Here is a 26,240-nt window from a genome sequence, read left to right as displayed (position 1 = left end):
AAGATGATCAAATCAACTTAGTCGGTTTTTAAATGTTAGAATCAAATCAAATCAATTAAGTTGGTTTCTCATTGCTTCGGTTTTCGTCGATTTTTTCAGTTTTTTTATCCGTTTTTATTTAAATATATATATATATGACAATATACGTCCAAGTATATATTAAATTGACTATTTTCTAACATAAAACTGTCAAATCAATTACTCCTGTTTGAGAAAAGAAAGAAATATAAAGCTAATCAAGTTATATATGTACTTTCTCCAAAATTTGTATGCATCATCTAAGAATTTAGCCGTTTTCAAGAAACATTAAAAAAAGAAGTTCTTAGAATGAATTTGTTTTTGTGCAATAAATTAAAGTTCTAGCAGTGATATACCAAATATCTTGATGAATAATTAAAACACTCCAAAATAAGTTATTTTGAACAAGAAATGGATTCTTAGAATTATCAAAATAAAAATGACAAATCAAACTAGAAAGTAAATACAAAAATTGGATTACCATAAAGGCAAAAACATAGATTATGAATCAAGAGTGCAAAAGATTAATATTATAAAATTTTGAACTTTTTCTATAAAAGTGTGTGTATATATTTTTAGATAGATATTTATATTGTTGGATTGGTTCGGTTATATTTTGCTGAAAATCAAAATCAAATCAAATTTTATCGGTTTATAAAATAAAAAATCAAAAAGTATCGGACTTTCTTCGGTTTGATTTGATTTTTTAATTTTTCGTGGACACCTAAACGTGGAGGGTTGAATTAGACTCTTAAAACATGCCTTAAAGTAAAACCTTTGCTTTCAATCAAAATTAAGGGTGATTAAACGGCAAATTGACAAAGATTCCAGACAGCAAGAGTGCAAAAAACATTTCCTTTTGCCACTTGTATCAACAACAAACTGACAACATTCAATGCAACCAGTAAATAAATTGCATATTTTCCATACCTAAATTTCCCAACTCCCATCATAATCATCATTACAACAACGACAGTCGGTTAAAAATTAAATACACCCCTCAAAATATTTCTGTAACTTTTTCAGTTTGTCCTCTTTTGTCTCATAAAAAAAGTCAAGAGGAATATGCTGTTAAAAAAAAAAAAAAAAAAAACAGGTTTCTTGCAAGACATCCTCAGATAAACATGCTGAGTCGGTTCCTTAATCCAATCATATATGCAAGTATACACTAAATTACTCCACATATATTATATACACATATAGAGACCTAGTTGTTTCTCTCTCTTTATATCCAGTTTTAATTTCTTAATTGAGGTACCATTTTCATTTCTCTCCTTATTTTTGTTTGTAGAATTGTGGGTATTTCTCAGTTTTGGTAGTTATATTGATGGTATTGTTTGATTTGCTCTTTCATTTTTTCACAAGTTTGAACCTTAATGTGGAAGTTATGTCACTAAGTGGTCGTTTGGTTTGAGGTATAAAATGGGTTATGCCGGTACTAATTTTTATACCACGTTTGGTATAAGGTATAGATTTATCCCGGGATTATTTTGTACCTTTTACCAAACGTGGTATAAAAATTAGTGCTGGAATAACTCAACTTATACCTTCTTAACCCACTTATACTGGGATTATTTTATACCATCTTTCAGATGGTATAAAATAATCCCAATAGATGGGATAAATTAGTCCCGGGATTGTAATCCCGGGACTAATGATCAAAAAAGGAATTTACTTGAGACAAAAGGGCCAACTCATTTATCATAACAAACAGAGAAAGTTCAATGCAACTTTACTTAGCTATGATTACAATCATGAACCTTTACTTAGTAGATTCTCCGGGAGTCTTTGAATATCTTAATTACTTCAATAGATTCTCAAGGAGACTTTGAATATCTATAAGTTAAGATAATCGAGAATGTCATGATTAATTAAGATGTGAAAAAGGCTGTATATACGTTGCCTTTTAAACATTAAATTATTGGGAATTGCGGCAAACATACTAACTTGACAAAAGGCCCTAAAATTCGAAATGGTGAAATTGCGATTTATGAATGTGTATAGTGTGTCAAAGACAAGAAGGCCTCAGAATGAACATGTAAATCTGTTCTAAAAAGAACTGCAATTGGATTACTGATCGATAGCAATTGTCACGTTTTCTTGTTCAATAGGAAAAAACGCGTGTAATGAAAGTTACATATACTTATATAGAAGAAATTAGGTTGAACATTAATTAGGGCCTGTTTGGAAAGCCACCTGGTAATTGGAATTGGTGTAATTACTAGGGTAGTAATTACACAGCCTAGTAATTATACAGCAGTATAATTACAACGACCTGTTTGTTTGTCATAACGTAATTACAGTGTAATTACAAACGTGTTGTTTGGTTGCACAAGTGTAATTACATAGTTAGTTTAATTTAAAAATAAAATTTAAATATAAAAAATTTAAAATTAATATTTAAAAAATATTTGCCTTTATAAATGATACTAAATTAGTTGTTTAATAACATATTGTTTCTTGAAAATAATGATCATATATTTGTAACTAATATTGTAAAAAATAATTGATATATATTTTTCAAATTAATAATATTTAATTTTAATTAATTATAAAACTTAAAAGATTTTTTTTTTGTGAGAACGTCAGGAATTGAATGTTTGACAAAAAAAAATTATAAATATAATGCCATAACATTATTCAAATGTTTGACACAAAAAATCCATCAAATGCAAGTGAAAAATAAACAGCAAATAACTTAAAATTGAAAATATAACCTAAATTCAAAATCCAAAAGAAAAAAGTTTAACATAATACTCCTAAGTAAATAATTCAAAAGAAAGGGTATAAGTGTATAACCTCATTCACAACGAAATTCTATTTTAATAACATCACTCGTTATATGCCAAGTTTGCTAATGTGTCATTCTTTCCAATATTAAGAGGTGTAGTTTCAAAAATTAGAATAATAACACGGTTATGCTAAATGAATAAAATAAAAAAATAAAAAATACTAGCAATTACATGAAACCACAATAAGTAAAGGTTGGAATGAAAAGAAAGGAAATGAAAAATAAATAATATAAAAAGAAAAATACATTTTAAAAAATAAAAATAAGTAAAAATAAAAAATAAATTAAAATAATAGAAATAATAAATAAATAAATAAATAAAACAAAAGAAATAAAAAAGAAATTAACAATAAAAAGAAATTAAAATAAACAAAAAAGAAATAAACTAAAAAGTAACTGATGGATATAAAATATACATATATTATATACTTAAAATATTACTATTTTAAATAAAGAAGTTATATAATATTTCAATTTCTATGTGTTTTCTAACAATATTTTGTAGGAAATAAGAAAGCTATGAATATATCTAAAGATGAAAGAAAAGAGAAGATTGCAACACATCCACTTCACAATACAAAAAGTAAAGTTACATCTTCCTCAAGGACATATTTTTCTCAAAATACTTCTTCTCAAGATACATCTTCCTCACACTACATTTCCACATTTAATGAGGAAATTCACTTCTACAAATAGAAGGCAACTCTTTGTATAGAAGACAACTTGAGTAGTAGGAAAATAACCACTTTTCTCTCTAGCTTTTTTCTTGCTCTTTCTTTTTTATTTTCTTTTATTTTTATTTTTATTTTTATCTTTTGGTAGATCATTTGTTTATATACTCTTTAGTGGAGTAATATCTTTATGAGAATAGTTGATGAAGCTTGGTATGTTATTATAATATTTATCTTATTTTAATTATTCCTTGTCCGAAAGTTCTTTATCTTCATATTTACTTATAATAATATTATCAAGCGACTTCAATTATTCCCAACTCTTTTTAAATCTTTAGGAAATTATTTGTTTTGTTTAATTACTTAATCTTAAGACACCACTCTCTTTTCGTCAATTTGATTCTCTCAAATAGTAACCGGGATAATATAAATCTGTAGCTTAGGTGGTTCCAATATCTGTGAGACGATATCTTAAACTATAGAATAATTTGACAGAGTACAAGCAAAAAAACTCTATATGCCCAGAACTCGTCAGTAACCCTGTAATTACAGCCAATTCTCAATCACCCCCCCCCCCCCCCCCCCCTCCCGAGAATTGGAGAGTGTAATTACACCATCTCAATTATCACCTAAGCGTGTAATTATTTGGTCAAATAAACAGGTCAAACTGGGTAATACACCCAATTTTAATTACCTGGGGTGGCTTTCCAAACAGGCCCTTACTAAAATTATTGTATTTGTCCTAATGAACTTTTAGAGCCCCATATGCGTGCACTCTTATTTCCAACCGCTTCTATAGCCTGCAGATACTAAAGTTTTCTCAATTTAGTAAATTTTATTATTTCATTTATGTATTCTAGGTTGGTTATCCTAAATCATTACAATTTGTTCGCTAGCTCTTCTTATAGATGCCTTTTGTTAAAATCAAGTATGAGGGTTAAAAAAACTTTCATCATTACTATGTTTTCCTATCTTTCTCGTTTAATAACAATGTAAAAAATATCTGATTGAAGAAAGCGAAACTTGGTCAAAGTATTTTTTTTTGTTTCTCTTCTTGGTATTTGTATTGAAGTCCCGATTAATTTAGATTTACGCTACGTAAAATCTATTTAAGGGAAAAACACTCTCTTAATATAACCAAATGTCCTCTCATACATGTGGATGGTTGCAGAGGTGTATGAAAAAAAAAAAAAAAAAAACATAAATGATGCCAATACTTAAATAAGAAAAGATAAAATCATCAATACGATGTCATATTATACTAGCAAGGGAAGCGGCAGGATAGTTGGGATCCCTTTGCTCGTAATTGAGGTCTTAAATTCGAGCCATGGTAATGGAGAATTTTCTGGTAGGGAGCGTTTACCCCTAAATGGTCATACGTGGCGTGAATCTGAATTAGTTGGGTCAGTGAGTTTCGATTACCAGATGATTAAACAAAAATTAACATATTACTGAAAAAACAAAATTTCAAGTACATCAAATGAAGGCTGAAACCTTTTTTTTTTTTAAAACATATACTATTTTCTGTTGCATATTATTGACATTATATAAATTCAGTAAATTGAAGGGTTGAATTTGACTCTTAACGCTTTTAAAGGGAAACTTTGCTTTCAATCAAACGTAAGGGGAATAAATCACAAATTGGCAAAGATTCAAGACAACAAGAGTGCAAAAACATTTCCTTTTGCTACTTGTATCAACAACCAACTGGCAATATCATTTAATCCAAAGGTCTTCAATCACAAGCACCAAAGAGGAAATAGATTCTGCATAAACTTTCCGATTCCCAACTCCCATCATTATCATCACAATGATAGTAGTTAAAAATTAAAGACACCCTCATAAAATTTCTGTAACTTAGTCAATTTGTCCTCTTTTGTCTCAAAAAGAGTCAGAGGAATATGCTGTGCAGGTTCCGTGGAAAAACAAAGGAGAAGGTTTCTTGCAGACATTCTCAGATAACATTGTTGAGTCACTCACTAGTAGTATTACAACTATCTTCATTGTTTCTTATTCTTCAATTGTTATTATTATTACCTGTATTTTTGTGGTTTGATTATCGTATATTTCGTTATTGTTGTTACTTTTTTTAAATGCTATGTACTAGTAAAATTTTTTTTGTCCGCCCTCCAAGAGCTCCCTCCTTATTGATTCGAACTCATAACCTTCAATTGGAGATGTGTGCTTACTATCTGAGCAATCCCTCTTGTCCATTTTGTTGTTGTTACTGCTTTCATTTCAATATTCCCTTTTTCAAAATACTTTGAAATGTTTTTCTTTAGCCGAAGGTCTATCGGAAACACCCTCTTTATCTCTATGAGGTCCAAACTCTACGTACACTTTATCCTCATCAGACCCCACCTATGAAATCACAATGATTATATTGTTGTTGTTGTTATACTATATCACTTAGACATAAAAATCCAATCCAACCAAATGTCCTTTTAAACACGTGGAATAAGGGTGTTCATGATTCGGTTTGACTCGGTTATTCTTTAAAAGATGATCAAATCAACTTAGTCGGTTTTTTAAATGTTAGAATCAAATCAAATCAATTAAGTTGGTTTTTCATTGCTTCGGTTTTCGTCGATTTTTTCAGTTTTTTTTATCCGTTTTTATTTAAATATATATATGACAATATACGTCCAAGTATATATTAAATTGACTATTTTCTAACATAACACTGCCAAATCAATTACTCCTATTTGAGAAAAGAAAGAAATATAAAGCTATTCAAGTTATATATGTACTTTCTCCAAAATTTATATGCATCATCTAAGAATTTAGCCATTTTCAAGAAACATTAAAAAAAGAAGTTCTTAGAATGAATTTGTTTTTGTGCAATAAATTAAAGTTCTAGTAGTGATATACCAAATATCTTGATGAATAATTAAAGGACCCCAAAATAAGTTATTTTGAACAAGAAATGGATTCTTAGAATTATCAAAATAAAAATGACAAATCAAACTAGAAAGTAAATACAAAAATTGGATTACTATAAAGGCAAAAACATAAATTATGAATCAAGAGTGCAAAAGATTAATATTGTAAAATTTTGAACTTTTTCTATAAAAGTGTGTGTATATAATTTTTAGATAGATATTTATATTGTTGGTTTGGTTCGATTATATTTTGCTGAAAATCAAAATCAAATCAAATTTTATCGGTTTATAAAATAAAAAACCAAAATTAAATCAAACCAAAAAGTATCGGACTTTCTTCGGTTTGATTTGATTTTTTGATTTTTCGTGGACACCTAAACGTGGAGGGTTGAATTAGACTCTTAAAACATGCCTTAACACTTTGTTTGGATCGTTGTTACCCATTGTATCGTATTGTATCGTTATTACAAATATAACGTTTGTTTTGATTGTTACTTAAAATGAATTGTATCGTATTGTTAAATTCGTCGTTACATAACAACAAAAAGCCCCATTTTATGTAACAACCGATTTGGTGTTATCCCATCGTTACCTATTTTCCCATTCCAATTATATCCTTACTTAATATTTCATAATCCTATTTCATCCTTTACCGATAAGTATTATTTGATTCCATTCTGGATTTTTCTTTTAGTTTGTTCGTTACTCTTTTTTTTGGGCTAAATTTCTTGTTTGTTACTACTACACAGTTATTTGCTAAACTACCAAGTTATTTGCTAAAATTCTTGTTAATTCTTACTACAACTCTGTTGTTGCATGTTCGTTAGACATTAATTTTTACTATGCATCAATATATTTTGTCTTTATTAGAATCATGTATATTTTTTAATGAACTTTACATGAAATAACTATTATAAAGAATTTCACTTTGTGTGTGCTGATGATTGAGGCAGTAATTTTTGCAAGATTTTTAATTTTTTAGTGAAGAATAAAAAATATATTTACATGAATTTAACATCTTAATATATTTATATGCATAATTTGTGACAAAATAGCAGAAAGAAGTCGTCTTAAATTATTTATACTAGTTTAGGGCATTTTAGTAAACTTATCAGTTACAATAATGTACCATACAGTCAATCCAAACAAAAAATGTTATTAAACAACAGCAAATGATAGAGTATTTCCAAACATTGTATCTACAAAACAGTTCAGTACAAAACAATACACTACAATACGATACATTATGAAACGACGGGTAACAACCATCCAAACAGAGTGTAAAGTAAAACCTTTGCATTCAATCAAAATTAAGGGTGATTACACGGCAAATTGACAAAGATTCAAGACAGCAAGAGTGCAAAAAACATTTCCTTTTGCCACTTGTATCAACAATAAACTGACAACATTCAATGCAACCAGGAAATAAATTGCATATTTTCCATACCTAAATTTCCCAACTCCCATCATAATCATCATTACAACAACGACAGTCGGTTAAAAATTAAATACACCCCTCAAAATATTTCTGTAACTTTTTCAGTTATCAGTTTGTCCTCTTTTGTCTCATAAAAAAAGTCAAGAGGAATATGCTGTTAAAAAAAAAGAAAAAAGAAAAGAAAAAGAAAAACAGGTTTCTTGCAAGACATCCTCAGATAAACATGCTGAGTCGGTTCCTTAATCCAATCATATATGCAAGTATACACTAAATTACTCCACATATATATATATATACACACATATAGAGACCTAGTTGTTTCTCTCTCTTTATATCCAGTTTTAATTTCTTAATTGAGGTACCATTTTCATTTCTCTTCTTATTTCTGTTTATAGAATTGTGGGTATGTCTCAGTTTTAGTAATTATATTGATGGTATTGTTTGATTTGCTCTTTCATTTTTTCACAAGTTTGAACCTTAATGTGGAAGTTATGTAGCCAAGATTTCTTTTTTCAGGGAACCCTAGCTAGTTTTGGATAAAGAATCACTGAACTTGATTTGGTTGTGTGTGTGTCTTTTTTTTTTTTTTTTTTTTGTGAAAATAGGGTTGGATTCTTCCCCTTTTCAGTAAATTTTGAATCTTTGTGGTTTCTTGATAAATTATTAGTGGGTTATCTTTAAGACTAGTTCAATTAATGTGATCTTTGGTGCACCCAATGGTGTTGTCTATTGATCAATGAAGTGGATTGAGAACCATGAGCTCTCATATTTAATTATTGACTGAGGCACAAAAAACTAGATGATTTCTTCTTATCTGTCCAAGCCTTGGTGAGCAGAGTTACTCGGTATCTATGCTGGTGGGGTAGTAGGTATCCGGTTGGATTAGTCGAGGTCTGACCGGAACACCACGGTTATAAAAAAAAAAAAGTGATCTTTAGTACTGCAGAGAATCATTTTTTGGGGTAGGGCTAGGGTTAAGGTTTATGGAGCAGTTTCCTTCTAAGTTGATAGAATATTTTGCAATTGGGAAAAACTGTTAATTTTTGTTGTTACACTTACATTTAGGTTCAGGTGTGGATAAGGGTGAGTTTTAGAGTACTTCTAGTTCTAGAGAATCCCTAATATGACTTAACAGACAAGTTAGTTACCAGTATTGGAATAAAATGGACCCAAATAGAGCTGAACATATAGAGGATTCTTATCACTAATCTCAACTTCTATGGGTTGAGGCGTCTTGATTGAGTTGGGCAACAGTTAATCCTTTCTTCCACCTCTTCCCTTTGTTTCTTGTGGCTAATTGACTTGTAATAGGGACAATGTATGAAATTTTCAGCCCAATGCATGCGTTGGTCACAATTATTTGGATTTAAATCCAACTTTTAAGTATAGTTCTCTGTTTTGCAGTTGGTTCTTGGGAACTAGAATTTATCAGCAAGAATTTTTATCAAGTAAGGTGGCGTGAAGCCTAGGCTGCTCAATGGGGTTGGATAAGCAGCCGAGTGGTATTCTTGATACTTTAAAAATGGAGACAGTCAGGACAATCTTTCACTCATATCCTTACCCACACGAGCATTCACGTCATTTTGTGATTGCAGTAGTTGTGGGATGCTTGTTTTTCATATCATCAGATAACATGCACTCACTTATTCAGAAGTTCGATATCAAGTGGTGGTCTATGTATGCTTGTTTGCTCGGATTCTTTTACTTCTTTTCGTCTCCATTTATTGGGAAAACAATCAAACCAAGTTATTCAAATTTCAGTCGCTGGTAAGTCATGTATTTCTATTTATGTTGTAATACTCCTCCGTCCCAATTTATGTGAAGGTGTTTGACTGGGCACAGAGTTTGAGATAGAAAGGAAGAGGAAGACTTTTGAAACTTGTGGTCTAAATTAGCCATTGATATTTGTGTGGCTATAACTCATCTCATTAAGGGTAAAATGGGAAGTTTGAAGTTAAATTGCTACTAAATATAGAAAAGTGTCGTTCTTTTTGGGACTGACTAAAAAGCAAAGAGTGTCACATAAATTGGGACAGAGGGAATAACTCATTTGTGAGTGAAATCTGGCTATCGAAAATTGCTAATGGAGAAATTCCATTTGCAGGTACATTACCTGGATATTAGTGGCAGCTATATACCACCTTCCAAGTTTTCAATCGATGGGAGTAGATCTCAGGATGAACCTCTCTTTGTTTCTGACATTATACATCTCATCCATTTTGTTTCTTCTTGTTTTCCATGTTATATTTCTCGGGCTTTGGTATCTTGGACTCGTTGCTCGTGTGGCGGGAAAGAGGCCTGAGATTATGAAAATCTTTCAAAATTGTGCTGTAAGTTTCAAGAATGCATCTTAAGCTAACATAAGGTTACTGCGGTCCTTATCTTATTGCTTCATCATCTCTTAGGTTATAAGTATAGCCTGCTGTGTTTTCTATAGCCACTGTGGGAACCTCGCCATAGTAAGGGAAAAGACATTTGACTGGCGGAATTCATGGTTTTCGCTGTGGAATAAGGGAGAGGGAAACACATGGCTTGCAAAATTCATCCACATGACTGAATTTAAAGATCAAGTTTGCAAATCTTGGTTTGCTCCAGTTGGGTCTGCTAGTGATTACCCATTCTGGTCTATATGGGTCATCTATGGAGAGGTATTATCTCTGATGAATTACATGTTTTATACTTCCCAGCTGAGAGATAGAGGATCTTATGCTGCTATTTTTCTTTTCACTTTTTGATTTCACCTTTCCAGTTGACTTGCGGCGGCTCATGTGCAGAATCATCAGATGAAATTTCTCCAATCTATTCATTGTGGGCCACTTTTATTGGCCTCTATATGGCAAATTACGTTGTGGAAAGGTCATCAGGGTGAGTAACTCAATTTTTTGTTCACATGTTAGAGATTGTTTCTCTTTCCCTGTCAAGGGGGATGTGGACGATCATAGATAAGGGCTTTAGATCTGAATATAAACCATTTTGGGTAGTCTGGTTCTGGAAAATATGCTTATCTTTTGTGCTTGAATTACTTAGGTAATAGATTACATGTTGTGGATTATATATGCTGTCAAAATCTACTTACTAGTCAATTAGCGAATGTTCCATAATGGATGTAAGGATTAAGCTTGCCATCCCCTAGGGTTAGCTTCTCTCCAATATGGGCATTGTCGATGTTATATCATTTAAAGAGGAAAACCTCAAATGACTGTTACTTTCTCAAAAAAAAAAAAAAAAAAAGAGGAAAACCTCAAATGTTTTTCTAGCGTCACTAGTAAATGCAACATGTTATGCTTATTTAAAAATGCAATTGGCCAGTCTTCCTAATATAATTTGTTAATTCCTGGCTGATCATCATATTTCTTATGCTTTAAATGTTATACCTGGTTGGTTCTATGAAGCACAGAAGGTGTTAAGCATATTAAGTATTTTGAAGGCTTAAGTTTTGATCAGTTTTAAACCTTACTCTGTTAATTTGCCTGCATAGAGGAGATTGTTAGCACCATTGCACTATCAGCCTTATGTAATATTCCAAGGTCTTATTTTTGTTCTCTAACAGATTAATGTGTAATTATCAACAGATGGGCTCTATCACGCCCTTTATCACTGAAGGAGTTTGAGAAATTGAAGAAAAAGCAGTTGAAACCAGAGTTTTTGGATATGGTTCCTTGGTATTCAGGGTACATTCTTTACTTGCATCTCTTTTTGACTCTTTCTTCAACCAGTGGCACCACAATTCTTTAGGGAAGAAAGTTCATTAAACCTCCTTATATAACATTTTTTTTTGAGTAAAACCTCCTTATATAACATCATTATTACCGCAATTACAGGACATCTGCTGATTTATTCAAGACAGTGTTTGACCTCCTGGTCTCGGTAACTGTATTTGTTGGGCGTTTTGATATGCGCATGATGCAGGTACATAATGATGCTCTGGGTTCATGCTAAAAATATTCAACTTTCAGTGTGATATTTCTCCTTGTAAAAATTATTATAAGATATTGTTGCAAGATCCTTGACTTTTCAGAGGATCAAGGATATATGTTTCCTCCTACTTTTAGTAAAGCATTTCCTTCGTTTACAGAGAATGATAAGTGTAGGCAGAGGTCAAAGTGGATTTTATATTTTCCTATAATGAAATGTGCACTGAGAAATAATGATTGTGTAAGAGGATATAATTTAGGCTCTCCTTAACATACTCTATCTTTCCCATTGTCAGGCTGCTATGAGCAAGGTTGAAGATGGAGCTAAGCAGGAGGATCTTTTGTATGACCAGTTTAGTGAAGAGGAAGGTATCTGGTTTGATTTCATGGCTGATACTGGGGATGGCGGAAATTCTTCCTACAGTGTGGCACGCCTTCTTGCTCAACCTTCAATCCACGTCCAAAATAAAGGTTCCATGCTTACACTACCACGTGGACGCCTGCTTCTTATTGGTGGTGACCTTGCGTAAGCTCAAAATTTTCTTTATAGCATTAGTGTTTTGTGCATTCTACATGAGCAATTGCATGTAAATTGTAATTTGTGCAATTTTGGCTCATAAAGCATCGCCTTATGAGTTAAAGCATACTTATTACCCAACTATGGTTAATTCCCATATCATTTGGCTGGATATAATGTGTCCTCTATTAGATATCTTCTAAATAGCTAGGAGTAAAATCTTGTGCATTTCTGCGGTTTCCTAATATTCTTCCTCAACTGATACTTTCTGGATTTACTTCTGTGAATTCACTTATTCTGTCCACTTACCAAGTTGGTGAAAGAACTTCCACGTGTTGAAATAGAGTTATCCAGACATGAAAAATAATTGTTGAAGCTGGTGATTTGAGCTATTAATGTCAACTTGTTGATCCACCTAATACACACACACACACACACACGCCCACCCCATGTAGGTGAGAAAATCGTCCGTGACTAGCTATCCTTATTCTCCTTCCAGGGGTGGTTAGGAATATGGGTGCGAGAGGCTGAGGGACGACCACAATGAGTACGCCTTTTTTTATAGGATCAAAAGGCTTTTGTTCGATCGAGGAATATATATGTGTGTGTGCGCGCGCGCGTGTGTGTGTGTATGTGTGTGTGTGTGTGTGTGTGTTGATATGGTGTGCTTTGTTGTGTATCCTAGCGCTGATGGCTGCCTTGGGAGACTTGTGCTAAAGTGTTGATATCATCTTGTTGATTTGGTATTAATGACTAAGATTGAGATGTTGATTTGATATTGATGATTAAGATTGATAGCTTAATTTTAGGAATATATTGTATTGATGTGAATGATTAGGAATTGATTGTGTAATATTGTCTTTCCTTATTTAGTCTTAGAACTCATGTATAAGTACCCATTCTTATGGATTGTATATTCATTCAGAAATACAAGAAGCCCTTTCTTCTTGCTAAAAATCTTCATGGTATCAAAGCCATTGCTGCCTTTTTGAGGTGAGTTTTCTCCCTCGCAGCACTAGGGTTCCGTGTTTTATCAAAGAGGTCGAGTTTTTCTCTCTCTTTGTGGCTGTCCGCACAAAAAACTCCTCCCATTCAGTTCGTTTCTGGATTATTTTTCTCTGTTGGGTCGCTGGAACATTCTGAGCCTATCCCTATCAGTTTTGATTTTTTTTTCCGATCACCGGAATTAGGATTCCGGCGTGGCAGCCAACTTTCCGGCGATTTTTTTCTGGATTTTTTTTTTCAGTTCTCGGGTCGTAGGCCTCTTCTAACCCTTCCCATCCAGATAATATGGGTGACACTACTTCTGGAGAGACTTTGTCTCAAGATGAAGTTCAATATCTTTGCCGTCTTCTGAACAAACTTGGCTCTTCTAATGTTGCTAGCCCCAATTATGTGCAGTCAGGTATTGCTTTTAATGCTCAGCTTAATTGTTGGATTATTGATTCTGGTGCGAATAGACACATGACAACAGGCTCTTCTAAAGGCCTTCAAAATTACTCTCCTAGTCCCAAAGGAGATTAAGTCAGAATAGCCAATGGCTCCTTAACCCCTGTCTCTGGAACAGGTTCAATCTTTTGTACTCCTGATATTACCTTATCATCCATTCTTCATGTGCCTGATTTTCCTATTAACCTATTATCTGTTAGCGCTATCACCAAAGAGCTAAACTGTAGTGTCAGATTCTTTCCTGATTATTGTGTTTTTGAAGACCTTCATACAGGGAAGAAGATTGGCAGTGGTAGATTGCATGATGGCTTATATTTGATCGATGGAACTCGAGACTCTGATCAGGCCTTTTTTGTAGGAAATAAGGATGTCAACCGAGAAATAATACAGTGGCATAGACGGTTGGGACACCCATCTTTTTTTGCTTTAAAAAAGTTATACCCTGGTTTATTTTCTAGAACTGAGTTTGAATCTTTGTCTTGTGATGCATGTGAATATGCCAAGCACACTAAAAACTCTTATCCTCTGAGTGACAATAAAAGCACAATTCCCTTTTCGACTATTCATTCTGATGTCTGGGGTTCTACTCAAACACTTTCTTTGTCTGGTAGTCGATGGTTTGTTACTTTTATCGATTGTTGCACTAGAATGACATGGGTATATCTGTTAAAAGCCAAAAGTGAAGTTTTCTCCTGTTTTAAGTCATTTCATAAGATGATTTGTACTCAGTTTGAGGCTAAGATAAAGATATTTCGAACTGACAATGGCACAGAATACATGGATAAAACTTTTGGAGCTTACTTGGAGTCTTTTGGGATAATCCATCAAACTAGTTGTCCTTATACTAGTGCACAAAATGGGGTTGCTGAAAGAAAAAATAGGCATTTGTTAGAAGTAGCAAGATCCCTTTTGTTTACTATGAATCTGCCGAAGCCTTACTGGGGGGATGCCATTCTAGTAGCTGCCTACCTTATCAATAGAATGCCACTTAAAACTCTTAATTTCCGGAGTCGTTTAGAAGCTTTAAAGGGTAAAAATGACTATACTGTTCCTCCAAAGATATTTGGGTGTGTTTGCTTTGTTCATGCTAGGAACTCTGGGAAACTTGAACCTAGAGCTCTTAAATGTGTTTTTATTGGGTATTCTCCAACACAGAAAGGGTACAAATGTTATCACCCTCCTTCTAGGAGATTCTTTGTCAGTATGGATGTTATCTTTCGGGAATCTGAGCCCTATTTCAGTATTACACCATCACCTCTTCAGGGGGAGAATTATAAGAAAGAAGAGATGGTTTTTTCTAGTTCTATTGTTAAAACTACTGCCACAAGGGAAAGTGAAATTGGAGAAAGAATTCAGGGGGAGACTATTGAAACTACTGCCATAAGAGAAAGTGAAAGAATTCAGGGGGAGACTGTTGGGCGTTTGGATAGGCCTGATTTGATTACTTACTCAAGGAGAAATAGAGCAGAAGAAGCCATCATGCAACCTGCCGAAGCCGAACCTTCTTCTTCTGGTGAATTTTCTATACTTCCGAATGAGTTAGATTTGCCTATTGCTCACAGGAAAGGAGTCAGATCTTGCACTAAACACCCTTTATCTAACTTTGTTTCCTATAATTCTTTATCGCCCTCCTATAGAGCCTTTTCCTTGTCTATTTCTTCTGTGTCTATTCCCCAGAATTGGAGGGAAGCTTTTGCAGATTCTAAGTGGAAGCAAGCTATGATGGAAGAAATGAAGGCCTTATCAAAGAATGAGACTTGGGAACTTGTCGCATCACCACCAGACAAGAAGTTGGTTGGTTGCAAATGGGTCTTCACTGTAAAACATAAAGTTGATGGTTCCATTGAAAGGTTCAAAGCAAGATTGGTGGCTAAAGGATTCACTCAGACTTTTGGAGTGGATTATCAAGAGACATTTGCTCCTGTTGCAAAAATGAATACTATTAGAATTTTTCTATCTTGTGCAGCTAATCTTGACTGGGACTTGCAACAGTTTGATGTGAAGAATGCATTTCTTCATGAAGACTTAGAAGAAGAGGTGTACATGGAGATTCCTCCTGGTTTTGGTACTGAACAAAGTCAAGGAAAGGTATGCAGACTGAAGAAAGCCTTGTACGGATTGAAGCAATCTCCTAGAGCTTGGTTTGATAGATTCTATAAAGCAATGATCTCCTTTGGTTACCAACAAAGCAATGCGGATCACACCCTCTTTATACGACATTTAAAGGGTAAACTCACTCTTCTCATAGTTTATGTTGATGACATAGTAATGACAGGAGATGACAAAGAGAAGATGACCCGATTGAAGAAGTTGTTGGCACAGGAATTTGAGATCAAGGATCTAGGAAAATTGCAGTACTTCTTGGGAATTGAAGTTGCTAGATCAAAAAGAGGAATCTTTATTTCTCAAAGAAAGTATATTCTGGATCTCTTGAAAGAAACAGGTATGACAGGTTGCAAACCAGCAGAATCACCCATTGAAAGCAATCACAAACTACAAAGCGGAGTTGGAAAGTCAGTTGATAAAGAGAGATATCAGAGGCTAGTTGGAAGACTCATTTATCTCTCTCACACTAGACCAGACATAGCCTATTCAGTCAGCCTAGTGAGTCAATTTATGCATGATCCTCGAGATCCTCATATGCAAGCTGTCTTTCACATCTTGCGGTATCTGAAGTCTGCTCCAGGAAAAGGTCTACTTTACTCCAGACATGGTCACCTCCAAATAGAAGCCTTTACCGATGCAGATTGGGCTGGGTCTTTAGATGACAGAAGGTCTACATCCGGTTACTGTACACTCGTAGGAGGAAACTTGGTCACTTGGAGAAGCAAGAAGCAAAGTGTAGTTGCTAGATCAAGTGCGGAGGCAGAATATAGAGCTATGGCCCAGGGTGTTTGCGAACTTTTGTGGTTACAAAAGTTACTAGAAGAATTGAGATTGTCTGAAAAAAGAAAACTTTCCTTGTATTGTGACAACAAGGCTGCAATCAGTATAGCTTGAAATCCAGTCCAGCATGACCGAACAAAGCACGTTGAAATTGATCGACACTTAATCAAAGAAAAAGTCACAGGTGGTGTCTTGAGTTTATTCCATGTGTCATCAGAAAAACAACTAGCTGATATGTTTACTAGAGGCCTCAACAAAAGGACTTTTCATACACTGGTTTGCAAGTTGGGCATGTGCGACATCTTTGCACCAACTTGAGGGGGAGTGTTGATTTGGTATTAATGACTAAGATTGAGATGTTGATTTGATATTGATGATTAAGATTGATAGCTTAATTTTAGGAATATATTGTATTGATGTGAATGATTAGGAATTGATTGTGTAATATTGTCTTTCCTTATTTAGTCTTAGAACTCATGTATAAGTACCCATTCTTATGGATTGTATATTCATTCAGAAATACAAGAAGCCCTTTCTTCTTGCTAAAAATCTTCACATCTTCTATATTTTGTGGCTGTGGTCTCTTGTCAGGTTTGATGACTTTTGTGGTAATGATAAGGTGCTCTGTTGTCTTTGATGATGTTATACAAAGCAGGGATTATTATGTGCCTACAATTTTCCAGTCTAAATCATTGAGTCAGTTCATTTCTTAACTTTCACGCTATAAGAAGATACACTTTGCATTTGCAACAAATACTTTATTTACTTAAAATGGTTTGACAGAATACATTAACATGTCAATATTTGATGCTTGAAATCATTGTGAAGAAATGTCTGAAAATGAATAGGCATCATCTCAATGCTGACACCAATCCCAGGGCAACCATTTGAATATCATTAGTGTGAAAAGCAATTTCTTTTCCTCTTCATTGAATGCATAGATGTGCTGTCTAATCATGCTTATGGGATATTACCAAGATGGACTCTTCTCTCTAAGACATCAGTTCTTTGGCATATCAATTTGGCAGAGATGCCAAATTGACCTAGACATTTTGCTTCTTTAAGTTTCAGAGCTTAGAACTTGGAAGTATAATAGTGTTCAAACTGTGTTAAGTGACACTCTTTTTTTGGCTTTCATGCAGGTATCCGAACCCATCAGCTTTTACATATGAGAGGCGCCTTTTTCGTCCCTTTGAATATGCTCTTCAGCCTCCAATCTGGTATAGGGAAGACCATATTGCCGTTAACAAGCCTGAATTACCTTCCGGGGTGACTGAACTCAGGCAGTATGATGGACCTCAGTGTTTTGTCATCCCCGGAAATCATGGTTAGTTTAGTTCCTAAGCCTGTGCCCTGTGGGCTTCTACTCCTGTCTTTCTAGGAGAGTTGTATTGATCTCTTCATGTTCTATTAGGGTTTTGTTTGTTGTTTTAGTTCAATGTCCTTTTTGTGTACTTCTGCAGATTGGTTTGATGGACTTCAGACTTTCATGAGGTACATTTGTCACAAGAGCTGGTTGGGTGGGTGGTTTATGCCTCAAAAGAAAAGCTATTTTGCCTTGCAGCTTCCGAAAGGGTGGTGGATATTTGGTCTTGATCTTGCTCTGCATTCTGATATTGATGTATACCAGTTCAAGTTCTTCTCAGAATTAATAAGGGACAAGGTATCTTATTAGTACTTTCTACCCATGGTTGTCCTGTTGCATTTTATGAGTCAGCCATGTCACTAGGTATGCCAAAATTTGTCCTACTTGTTCAAATATAGTTCTACTTAACTGGACATAACATTTTTGTGCAGATATTGGCTGTTAATTGTTGCAAAACATCCTGAACCAAGAGGTTAATATGGTAAATGATAATGAGTTAAAAAAAGTTCTTGTGGTAGATAATCTTTTTCACATTGCTAAAATGAGTAATGGTAGATGGTAATTACTCACATGTTTAAGTCAGCAATGGTACTGGTTTTTAATTCTGTAGTCAATTATACTTGGGTCTAGGTTAATATCCTTTTCCAGCAACACATTTAAGAAATATATAAGTTGATTTGTTTCTCAGCCAAGGTCATATTATGTCTCTGTCATTGAGGTTTTCCTTAGCTTTCACAGTGAGTGAAGGCTGACAAAAGTGATCAAATTCTTGTGCAAAGTTTGTTGGAATGTAAATATGTTAAAGAGTGACTAAATCTCTAACTCTTTCATGCTATCTTTTGTTTTTTGGTCACATCTTTGCTTAGATCTGAATTCCCCTGACATTTGTACAATAAGTTACCTTGTTTGGTACTTTGGTTAAATATATAAGGTGGATACGAGTAAGATCTAGACTTATATGGTACTTAAAAAGCTAGGTCTTAAACAAGGAAGAAGCGAAAGTGGAACAATTTTATGCCTCTCCATCTAAGTGTGTCATTCTTGTACTTTTTGGTGAATGTTAAGAAGTAAATGGAAATGATATTGCTGTCCTTAAATGACATTGAGTTAAGCAAGATAGTTAAACTGCTAATCTCTTTTACCTGTCCCTCTACCTTTTAATGAATATGGAGGTAAGCTAGTTAATTGCGCTTCTTTGTGAATATCCTAAGCCCAGTTCCAAAAGAAGTACCAGCTACTCTGAAGGAGATATTTTAGAGCACTATGATTAACAGTGTCTAGCTAAAGTTCGATGGTAGACACTGAGTTCAACAATGTTATGTTTTTTTTTTCAGTAAAAACTGTTAATAAGACTGTCTATATTAACTTGGAAGTTTCAGTTCGAACGTCATTTTCTGTTCCTCTTTTTTATTTTTTTAACTCAAGCTTATAGTTATACTTTGAAAAAAGCATGGTGATCGTACTGGATAAGGAGAGAATTAATGATCCATAGATTTGGCGTTTGCAGAATGAGTATGATCCTATCATGTTCATTTAGATAGCAGCAGGTGCTTATGGTTTCGTCAAGCATTACTTATTGTGTTCTTATAAATTTGTGCATTTACCATGTCTTCTTTATCACCCCCACCCCAAAACCAACCAATCCCCCTTTAGAGAGTTGAAAACTTTAACCCTTGATTAATGGATTTCAGGTTGGTAAGGATGATTCTGTGATCATTATGACACATGAACCTAGTTGGCTTCTCGATTGGTACTTCGATCAAGTTACTGGAAAGAATGTCTCGTACTTGATACGTGACCATTTAAAAGGGAGATGTAGACTTCGAATTGCTGGGGATGTGCATCATTATATGCGCCATCAGTTTGTTGAATCGAAATCAGATAAACCAGTTTATGTCCAGCATTTACTTGTTAATGGTTGTGGGGGTGCTTTTTTGCACCCGACACATGTCTTCAAAAATTTCAACAAATTATGTGGAACATCCTATGAGTGTAAAAATCCTTACCCAACTTTTGAAGATTCAAGTAGGGTACGTAATCAATCTCCTTTATGTTATAGAGACTGACTATTTGGTGCTTAAATAAGGCCTGCAATATGCTTTGTTGTTAAAATGAGTTGTAAGATGTTTATAAATATTTGCAGATTGCTTTGGGAAATATATTGAAATTTAGGAAGAAAAATTGGCAATTTGATTTTATTGGTGGCATCATATACTTCGCTTTGGCCTTTTCTATGTTCCCCCAGGTAACTTCCTTTTTGATTTTTGATGTATTTCTTTTTTAGGTTTACTTTAGGTATCATTATCCGCTCTGCCCCCATGGTTTTCCCAGTTAGGAGCTGTTTGATAAAACTAATATCTGAAAGTTTTAGTTGAAGTCGTATCTCAAAATAATTTAAATCTCTTAGTTTTAGGTAATGGAAATGTTGTGTTGCACTGTCTGATATTATCACTAAAAGTAAGTTGTTTCCTTCTATGTACTGTAAAATTATCAAGCTTTCAATGTATTAGACAGTATTTTGGTATTGTGCTGTTTAACTTTATAATACATTTTTTTAAAAAATATTTATTAAATTAACCATCTGGTTGTACATATCAGTGTTCATTAATAGTTAAATGTGTTCCATTTCAAAAAAAAAAAAAAAAGGGTTAAACATGCTGACTCTTTGTTTTTTTTTTTTTTTTAAAATAGGGAAAGTTTAGTTAGCTGACTTTTAAATATGAACTGACGGATTCTTTTTAATTTATTTAATTATTTATTGTGGTTCAGTATATGAATTTATGGATTGATGATTTTCAGTTGTGTGTTTATTGCTTTCAACATTTTAAGTGTCTTTTATGCATTAAGTGATCTTATATTGTCAAGTAAACCCTTATCAGAAAAAAATAAAAAATCAAGTAAATCAAATGTGTGACTATGTAAGATAACATTCAGTTTACACGTGTTCATGTAACATATTCAGTTAAATGTTTTATTAAATTACTGAACAGACTCTTCGATTGAGACTTCACATTTTAAGTCTGATTGAGAATGTCATAAAGTCTTTCATCTAAGATAGAAAAGTTCTAGTGCCTTGATAGATATGACTGATTATTTCCCATTTGCTTCTAGTGTCAGCTAGATCACATTTTCAAGGATGATACATTTTCGGGTCACATGGGAACCTTCTTCGACACAGTTTGGGATACATTTATGTATATATTCGGACGCTCATACGTCTCCCTGACTGGCGCAGTGCTGCTATTAGTAATTGCAATAACCTTTGTGCCATCCAAGGTGCCTTGGAAAAAGAAAGTAGTAATTGGGATTCTTCATGTGTCTGCACACCTTGCTGCAGCTGTGATTCTTATGCTCTTGCTGGAATTAGGCATTGAGACATGTATTCGGCATAACTTACTTGCGACTTCTGGTGAGATTTTGCATTTTGTCTTCTGTTGTGTGATTGTTTTGTCTTAAGTTAATTTAATTTCATGCGTATATTCTGTATTTAGTTTTCTCCCTTTGCCTTAACTTCCAGTGATAGTTACTGACTATTGAATACAATCTTAAAGCTTAGGTGAAATGCCTCAAGTTAACATGAAATTCACCTATCTTTTTGAAATAATCATTTTCACCTTCTCTTAACTAATAAGAACCTCCTCTTATGCCCTTTCTCAGTTATGAATTTATGATCCATCTTTCAGACTCAAGGCATTTGATTCCATGACCTGAGGCTCAAAATTTTCATCCTTTTAGAATGATACGAGGACCTTGAATCCATTAATTAACTACTCAATTGAAGACTGAGTTTTACTTGAGCCATTCTTGAGAGATTACCTAACTGAACCTCAATTTTGTTTCATGTTTTTGCAACTCCTTTGCTAACTATTGAATGTTATAATCCAGGTTATCATACTTTATATGAATGGTACAAATCTGTGGAGAGTGAGCATTTTCCAGACCCAACGGGTCTTAGGGCACGTATAGAACAATGGACATTTGGCCTTTACCCAGCATGCATTAAATATCTCATGTCTGCTTTTGATGTTCCTGAGGTAAGAATGTGCCCCATAAGGGTATTGCTTTATGATGACTCAAATCAGTTAGTTACATAATGTCTTCCTTTATTGATGCATGTTTTCAGGTAATGGCAGTCACCAGGACTACTATCTGCAAGAAGGGAATGGATTCCCTATCGCGAGGGGGTGCTGTAATATATTATGCGTCCGTCTTCCTCTATTTTTGGGTCTTTTCTACTCCGGTGGTTTCTTTGGTTTTCGGAAGCTACCTATACATTTGCATTAATTGGCTTCATATACATTTTGACGAAGCCTTTTCATCACTCCGTATTGCTAACTACAAGTCATTTACACGGTTTCATATCAACAACGAAGGCGATCTCGAACTTTTTACCCTTGCAGTTGATAAGGTATTCTGCCACTTTTCAATATAAACAGGTTAACAAAAGTCAAAGAAAGAATATACATTCCCAGAATTGAACTCTATATCCGGTGATTCCTCTAATATCTGTTAAATTTGTAGGTTCCGAAAGAGTGGAAACTGGATCCTAATTATGATATAGAGCCAAAGCAACCGCAGGAGCCAAGTTACCTTCGGAAGTTCCCAAGCAAATGGAGAGCAGCTTCCCCTAATCAGGATCCCGTAAATACTGTACGGATTATTGACCAATTTGTGATTAAACAGACTGAAAAACATGATTCAGAATTAACGAATGGATCAGTTGATCAAGAACTCATTTGATTGCTGAACTCTTCTAGTGGCGGTCTGTATAGATAGGCTTTAGAATTTAGAAGGTAACTGATAGCAGAAGCTCTCTGGATAGAAACAGAATTTGTAAAAGCTCTGACAAAGGTTCATTGAAATCATAGTTGGTAAATTTTGTCTTTGCTTTGTCATTAGGCACTTCAAATATTTACAGTATTGTATATTTTGCAAATAGGACTAATGTCTCTCATTTCACCAGTAATGGGATTGTATCCTTGTTTGATCTTGGACAATTTGCACCTCTTATGACTAGGGTTAGGCATAAATACCGAAAATTAAAAAACCGAACCGAACCGAAACTTTAACAAATCGAATTGAACCGAACTAGTTTGGTTCAGTGTTTGGTGTCCATCGTCAAAAAATCGAAATCGAAATAGCCGAACCGAAGTTTGATAAAACCGAACGCGCACCGAAATTAATACGTTACCCAAAAAAATTAAAATAGTCCAGGCCCATTAAGTTTAAAGCAAAAAAAAAATCCAATTGTAATAAGTCATCTTTTGCATTTGTATCCCTAATTTTTCACTTCAATTGAAAAAATCAAATATCCTTAACAAAGAAAGGTAACTAAGATGTCTCTTTAGGATTAATGTATGTCCTTTATGTGTTTTCTTAATTATTCTTACAATATGTATATAACACCTAGTAATCCTATGTCATGATTATAGTTTTCTGTTCTTGTGTATCCTGTTTGTTTGATTTTGATTTCAATTTATCAGTGTTATGTTTTATTGTTTTTGAGAATATGAATTAGTGTCAATGGAATCGCTTCTAATATTATATTAAAAAAAACGAATTGAAAAAATCGAAATCGAACCGAACCGAACTTTAAAAAACCGAAACCGAAAGAACCGAACCGAACTAGTTTGGTTCGGTGTTTGGTGTTCACCTTCAAAAAACCGAACCCGAAATAGCCAAACCGAAGTTTGATAAAACCGAACCGAAAAACCGAACGCCCACCCCTACTTATGACCAAACTTTTGAGTAGTTAGCCCAACGTTTATTTTTGGGCATTTTACATAAAGAGCAAACGTATGGGGTTAAAACAACCAGCATAGCTACAGTTTACATAATTACATGGTGCAGCAAACATTATAGCTTCCCCAGCATGTATTCAAAATTTCCTATATTCATGAATACAGTGAGTAAAAATGTATTTAAAAATTCTTTTCGTTGTATTCAAGTCAAAATGTATTCAACTCAATTGTATTCATTGTAGTTACTTTTACATTGTATTTGCTTTATTATATTTAAAACCGGTTATATACAAAAAAATATCCTTCAAAATACACCTCAAAACACGAATTTTGCACTAAAAAAATTAACGAATACACTCAAAAACTGAATATAAGAAATAAATTTCACTCTATTCATTTGTATACACTTCAAAATTCACTATATTCATTTGTATAAAAGAAATAAAACTAATGAATACACTCAAAACTGAATACAAGAAATAAAATTCGGATCAGATTCCGACCAGATCTAGTTGTGTCCGTCCAGATCTGACCGTTGTCACCGTCGTCGTCATCAACACCGGATTGTATTAAAAAATAGAAAGCCACCTCCGGCCAGATCTGACTGTTTCATTCCAGATCTGACCGGAATGTCTGTTGCTCGCATCAGATACAACAACTATTAACGCTGGTCAGATCTGTACAACAACTCCATGAAAGCACCGTAAATAAACCTCCATTACTGCTCCAACAGAGACCAGCGGAAATACCACAAAAAACCGACCATGAAAACCATTGAAAACACCAAATAAACCACTAGAAACAACCCCAAAACAGCCATCGCATCTCCTCTCTCCAACCATCATTAAACTCATTATTAGACCACGGCGGCGACTGATGCTACTGCTATCGGCGGCGACTCATGCAACTGCTCGCTACGACGGCGGAGATCTGGGTGGAGGAGAAATGAGAAGCTAGAGAAGATGACAGCATAGTGGGGTAATCTTAGCCACCAGTGGCGGTGAGGGAGGAGAATAAAGAGCATTTGTGAAAAATAGAGAAAGAGAGGGAAGAGAAGATGGAGTGATTGACGTGGTGAAGGGGCTGGCAGTGGCGGTGGTCTGGCTGCTCCGGTTCAACGGAGCCGGGGGGGGGGGGGGGGGGGGGGGGGGACCGGACCGACAACCAGTTAGGAAATCAGCCGGTTTCCGATTACCGGTTTAACCGGTTCCAAAATTGGAAACCGGAACCGGCCGGTTATAAACTAAAAAAAAACCTTTTTTTTTTGTATATTATAGTATTTCTTAGTATATTTTAGGTATATTTATATATGTTATATAAGTTTATAACTAAAGTTTATATATTTACTAACTAACAACATATATGTGTATATATATATATATATATTAAGTTATAACTTTCTATTTATAACTTAAGTATATTTATACTAGATATACCTAAAATATACTAAGAATATACTTATAATATAAATATATATTTAAGTTATAAAATAGAAATTTATAAACTTAGAAAAAACTTAACTTATAAATAACTTAAGTTATAATACATATAACTTAAACATATATATATATATATAGTTATATGTCTACTATATATACTTATATATGTTTAAGTTATATGTATACTATATATACTTATATATGTTTATGTTATATATATACTATATATAACTTAAGTTTTATGTATACTATATATACTTATAACTTATATATATATGTTTAAGTTATATGTATACTATATATACTTATATAACTTAAGTTTTTTCTAAGTTTATAAATTCCTATTTTATAACTTAAGTATATTTATATTATAAGTATATTCTTAGTATATTTTAGTTATTTTCTAAGTATATAACTTTCTATTTTTTAATTTAAGTATATTTTAGGTATATTTCTAACTTAATATAAGTAAAAATATGAACACAAGTAAATAGAAGAAAGCTCAATGAGCCATATATTTTATTTATTCATGGATAACATTTATTTGCAAGTTGTAGTTTTTTTTAACTTGCAAATAATACATGAGTTGCAAAAAAGGAGTAGAATAATAAAATAAAAAAGTGTTAATCATTTGGCTAATATCCGCCATATCATATTCGGTCATTGAGATATCTTCAAAGCCTTCCATTTGGTCTATTCCACTTGCTATCAAATCTTCTTCATCTTCGCCTTCCACCGCTTCTGAGTTTTGGTTGTGCCGCTCCGATCTAATCCAATGACGAATGCAAACTAGTACTTGCAAGCTAATCCGGATAATGAGTGTCTATGGTCTCCAATTTGTTGTCTTCCTTGGCTAAATGCACTTTCCGAAGCCACGGTTGATATTTGAACCGTAAGGATATCTCGAGCCATTCTTGAAAGTATTGGATGACTCGTCTTGTATTTCTTCCATCATGCTAAGACGTCCAAATCATCTAGTTGGTTGATATCCATATTTGGCTGCATCAAATAAAGGTGATATTCATCAAAGTTTGCATTATTAGTAGGAGTTGGTTGTGAATGTAAACTTTTAAATTCGACAAACCCTTTTTGCTACTTTGAGAAGTATTAGGGTGTAGAGCAACAGGT

The 26,240-nt window shown here is 33.7% G+C and overlaps 1 protein-coding gene across 2 annotated transcripts; it reads left to right on the top strand.

Moving 5' to 3' along the window:
• The first annotated feature begins 1,249 nt into the window (after positions 1-1,249).
• Positions 1,250-22,815, top strand: LOC132604109 (uncharacterized). Of its 2 annotated transcripts, none has more exons than XM_060317453.1 (16): positions 1,250-1,272; positions 9,205-9,567; positions 9,905-10,130; positions 10,206-10,448; positions 10,550-10,665; positions 11,373-11,471; positions 11,622-11,709; positions 12,011-12,240; positions 17,709-17,893; positions 18,030-18,229; positions 19,624-19,962; positions 20,076-20,177; positions 21,044-21,341; positions 21,818-21,966; positions 22,056-22,340; positions 22,454-22,815. In XM_060317453.1, the coding sequence occupies exons 2-16, from the start codon at positions 9,278-9,280 to the stop codon at positions 22,670-22,672; spliced, it is 3,069 nt and encodes a 1,022-aa protein (XP_060173436.1). In that variant the 5' UTR covers positions 1,250-1,272; positions 9,205-9,277; the 3' UTR covers positions 22,673-22,815. The 2 variants fall into 2 exon arrangements, with proteins under 2 accessions (XP_060173436.1, XP_060173435.1); XM_060317452.1 differs by lacking the exon at positions 1,250-1,272 and adding an exon at positions 7,915-8,158.
• Positions 22,816-26,240: the final 3,425 nt, after the last annotated feature.

Source organism: Lycium barbarum, chromosome 7 (genome assembly GCF_019175385.1).
Source record: "Lycium barbarum isolate Lr01 chromosome 7, ASM1917538v2, whole genome shotgun sequence".
Lineage (NCBI taxonomy): Eukaryota > Viridiplantae > Streptophyta > Magnoliopsida > Solanales > Solanaceae > Lycium > Lycium barbarum.
This window is presented reverse-complemented; position numbering and strand designations above follow the sequence as displayed.

Coding starts and splice junctions, on each gene's coding strand:
- LOC132604109 (XM_060317453.1), top strand. CDS start 9,278: ATGGGGTTGGATAAGCAGCCGAGTGGTATTCTTGATACTTTAAAAATG. Junction 17,894..18,029: donor TGTCATCCCCGGAAATCATG/GTTAGTTTAGTT, acceptor GTACTTCTGCAG/ATTGGTTTGATGGACTTCAG. Junction 21,967..22,055: donor CTGCTTTTGATGTTCCTGAG/GTAAGAATGTGC, acceptor GCATGTTTTCAG/GTAATGGCAGTCACCAGGAC.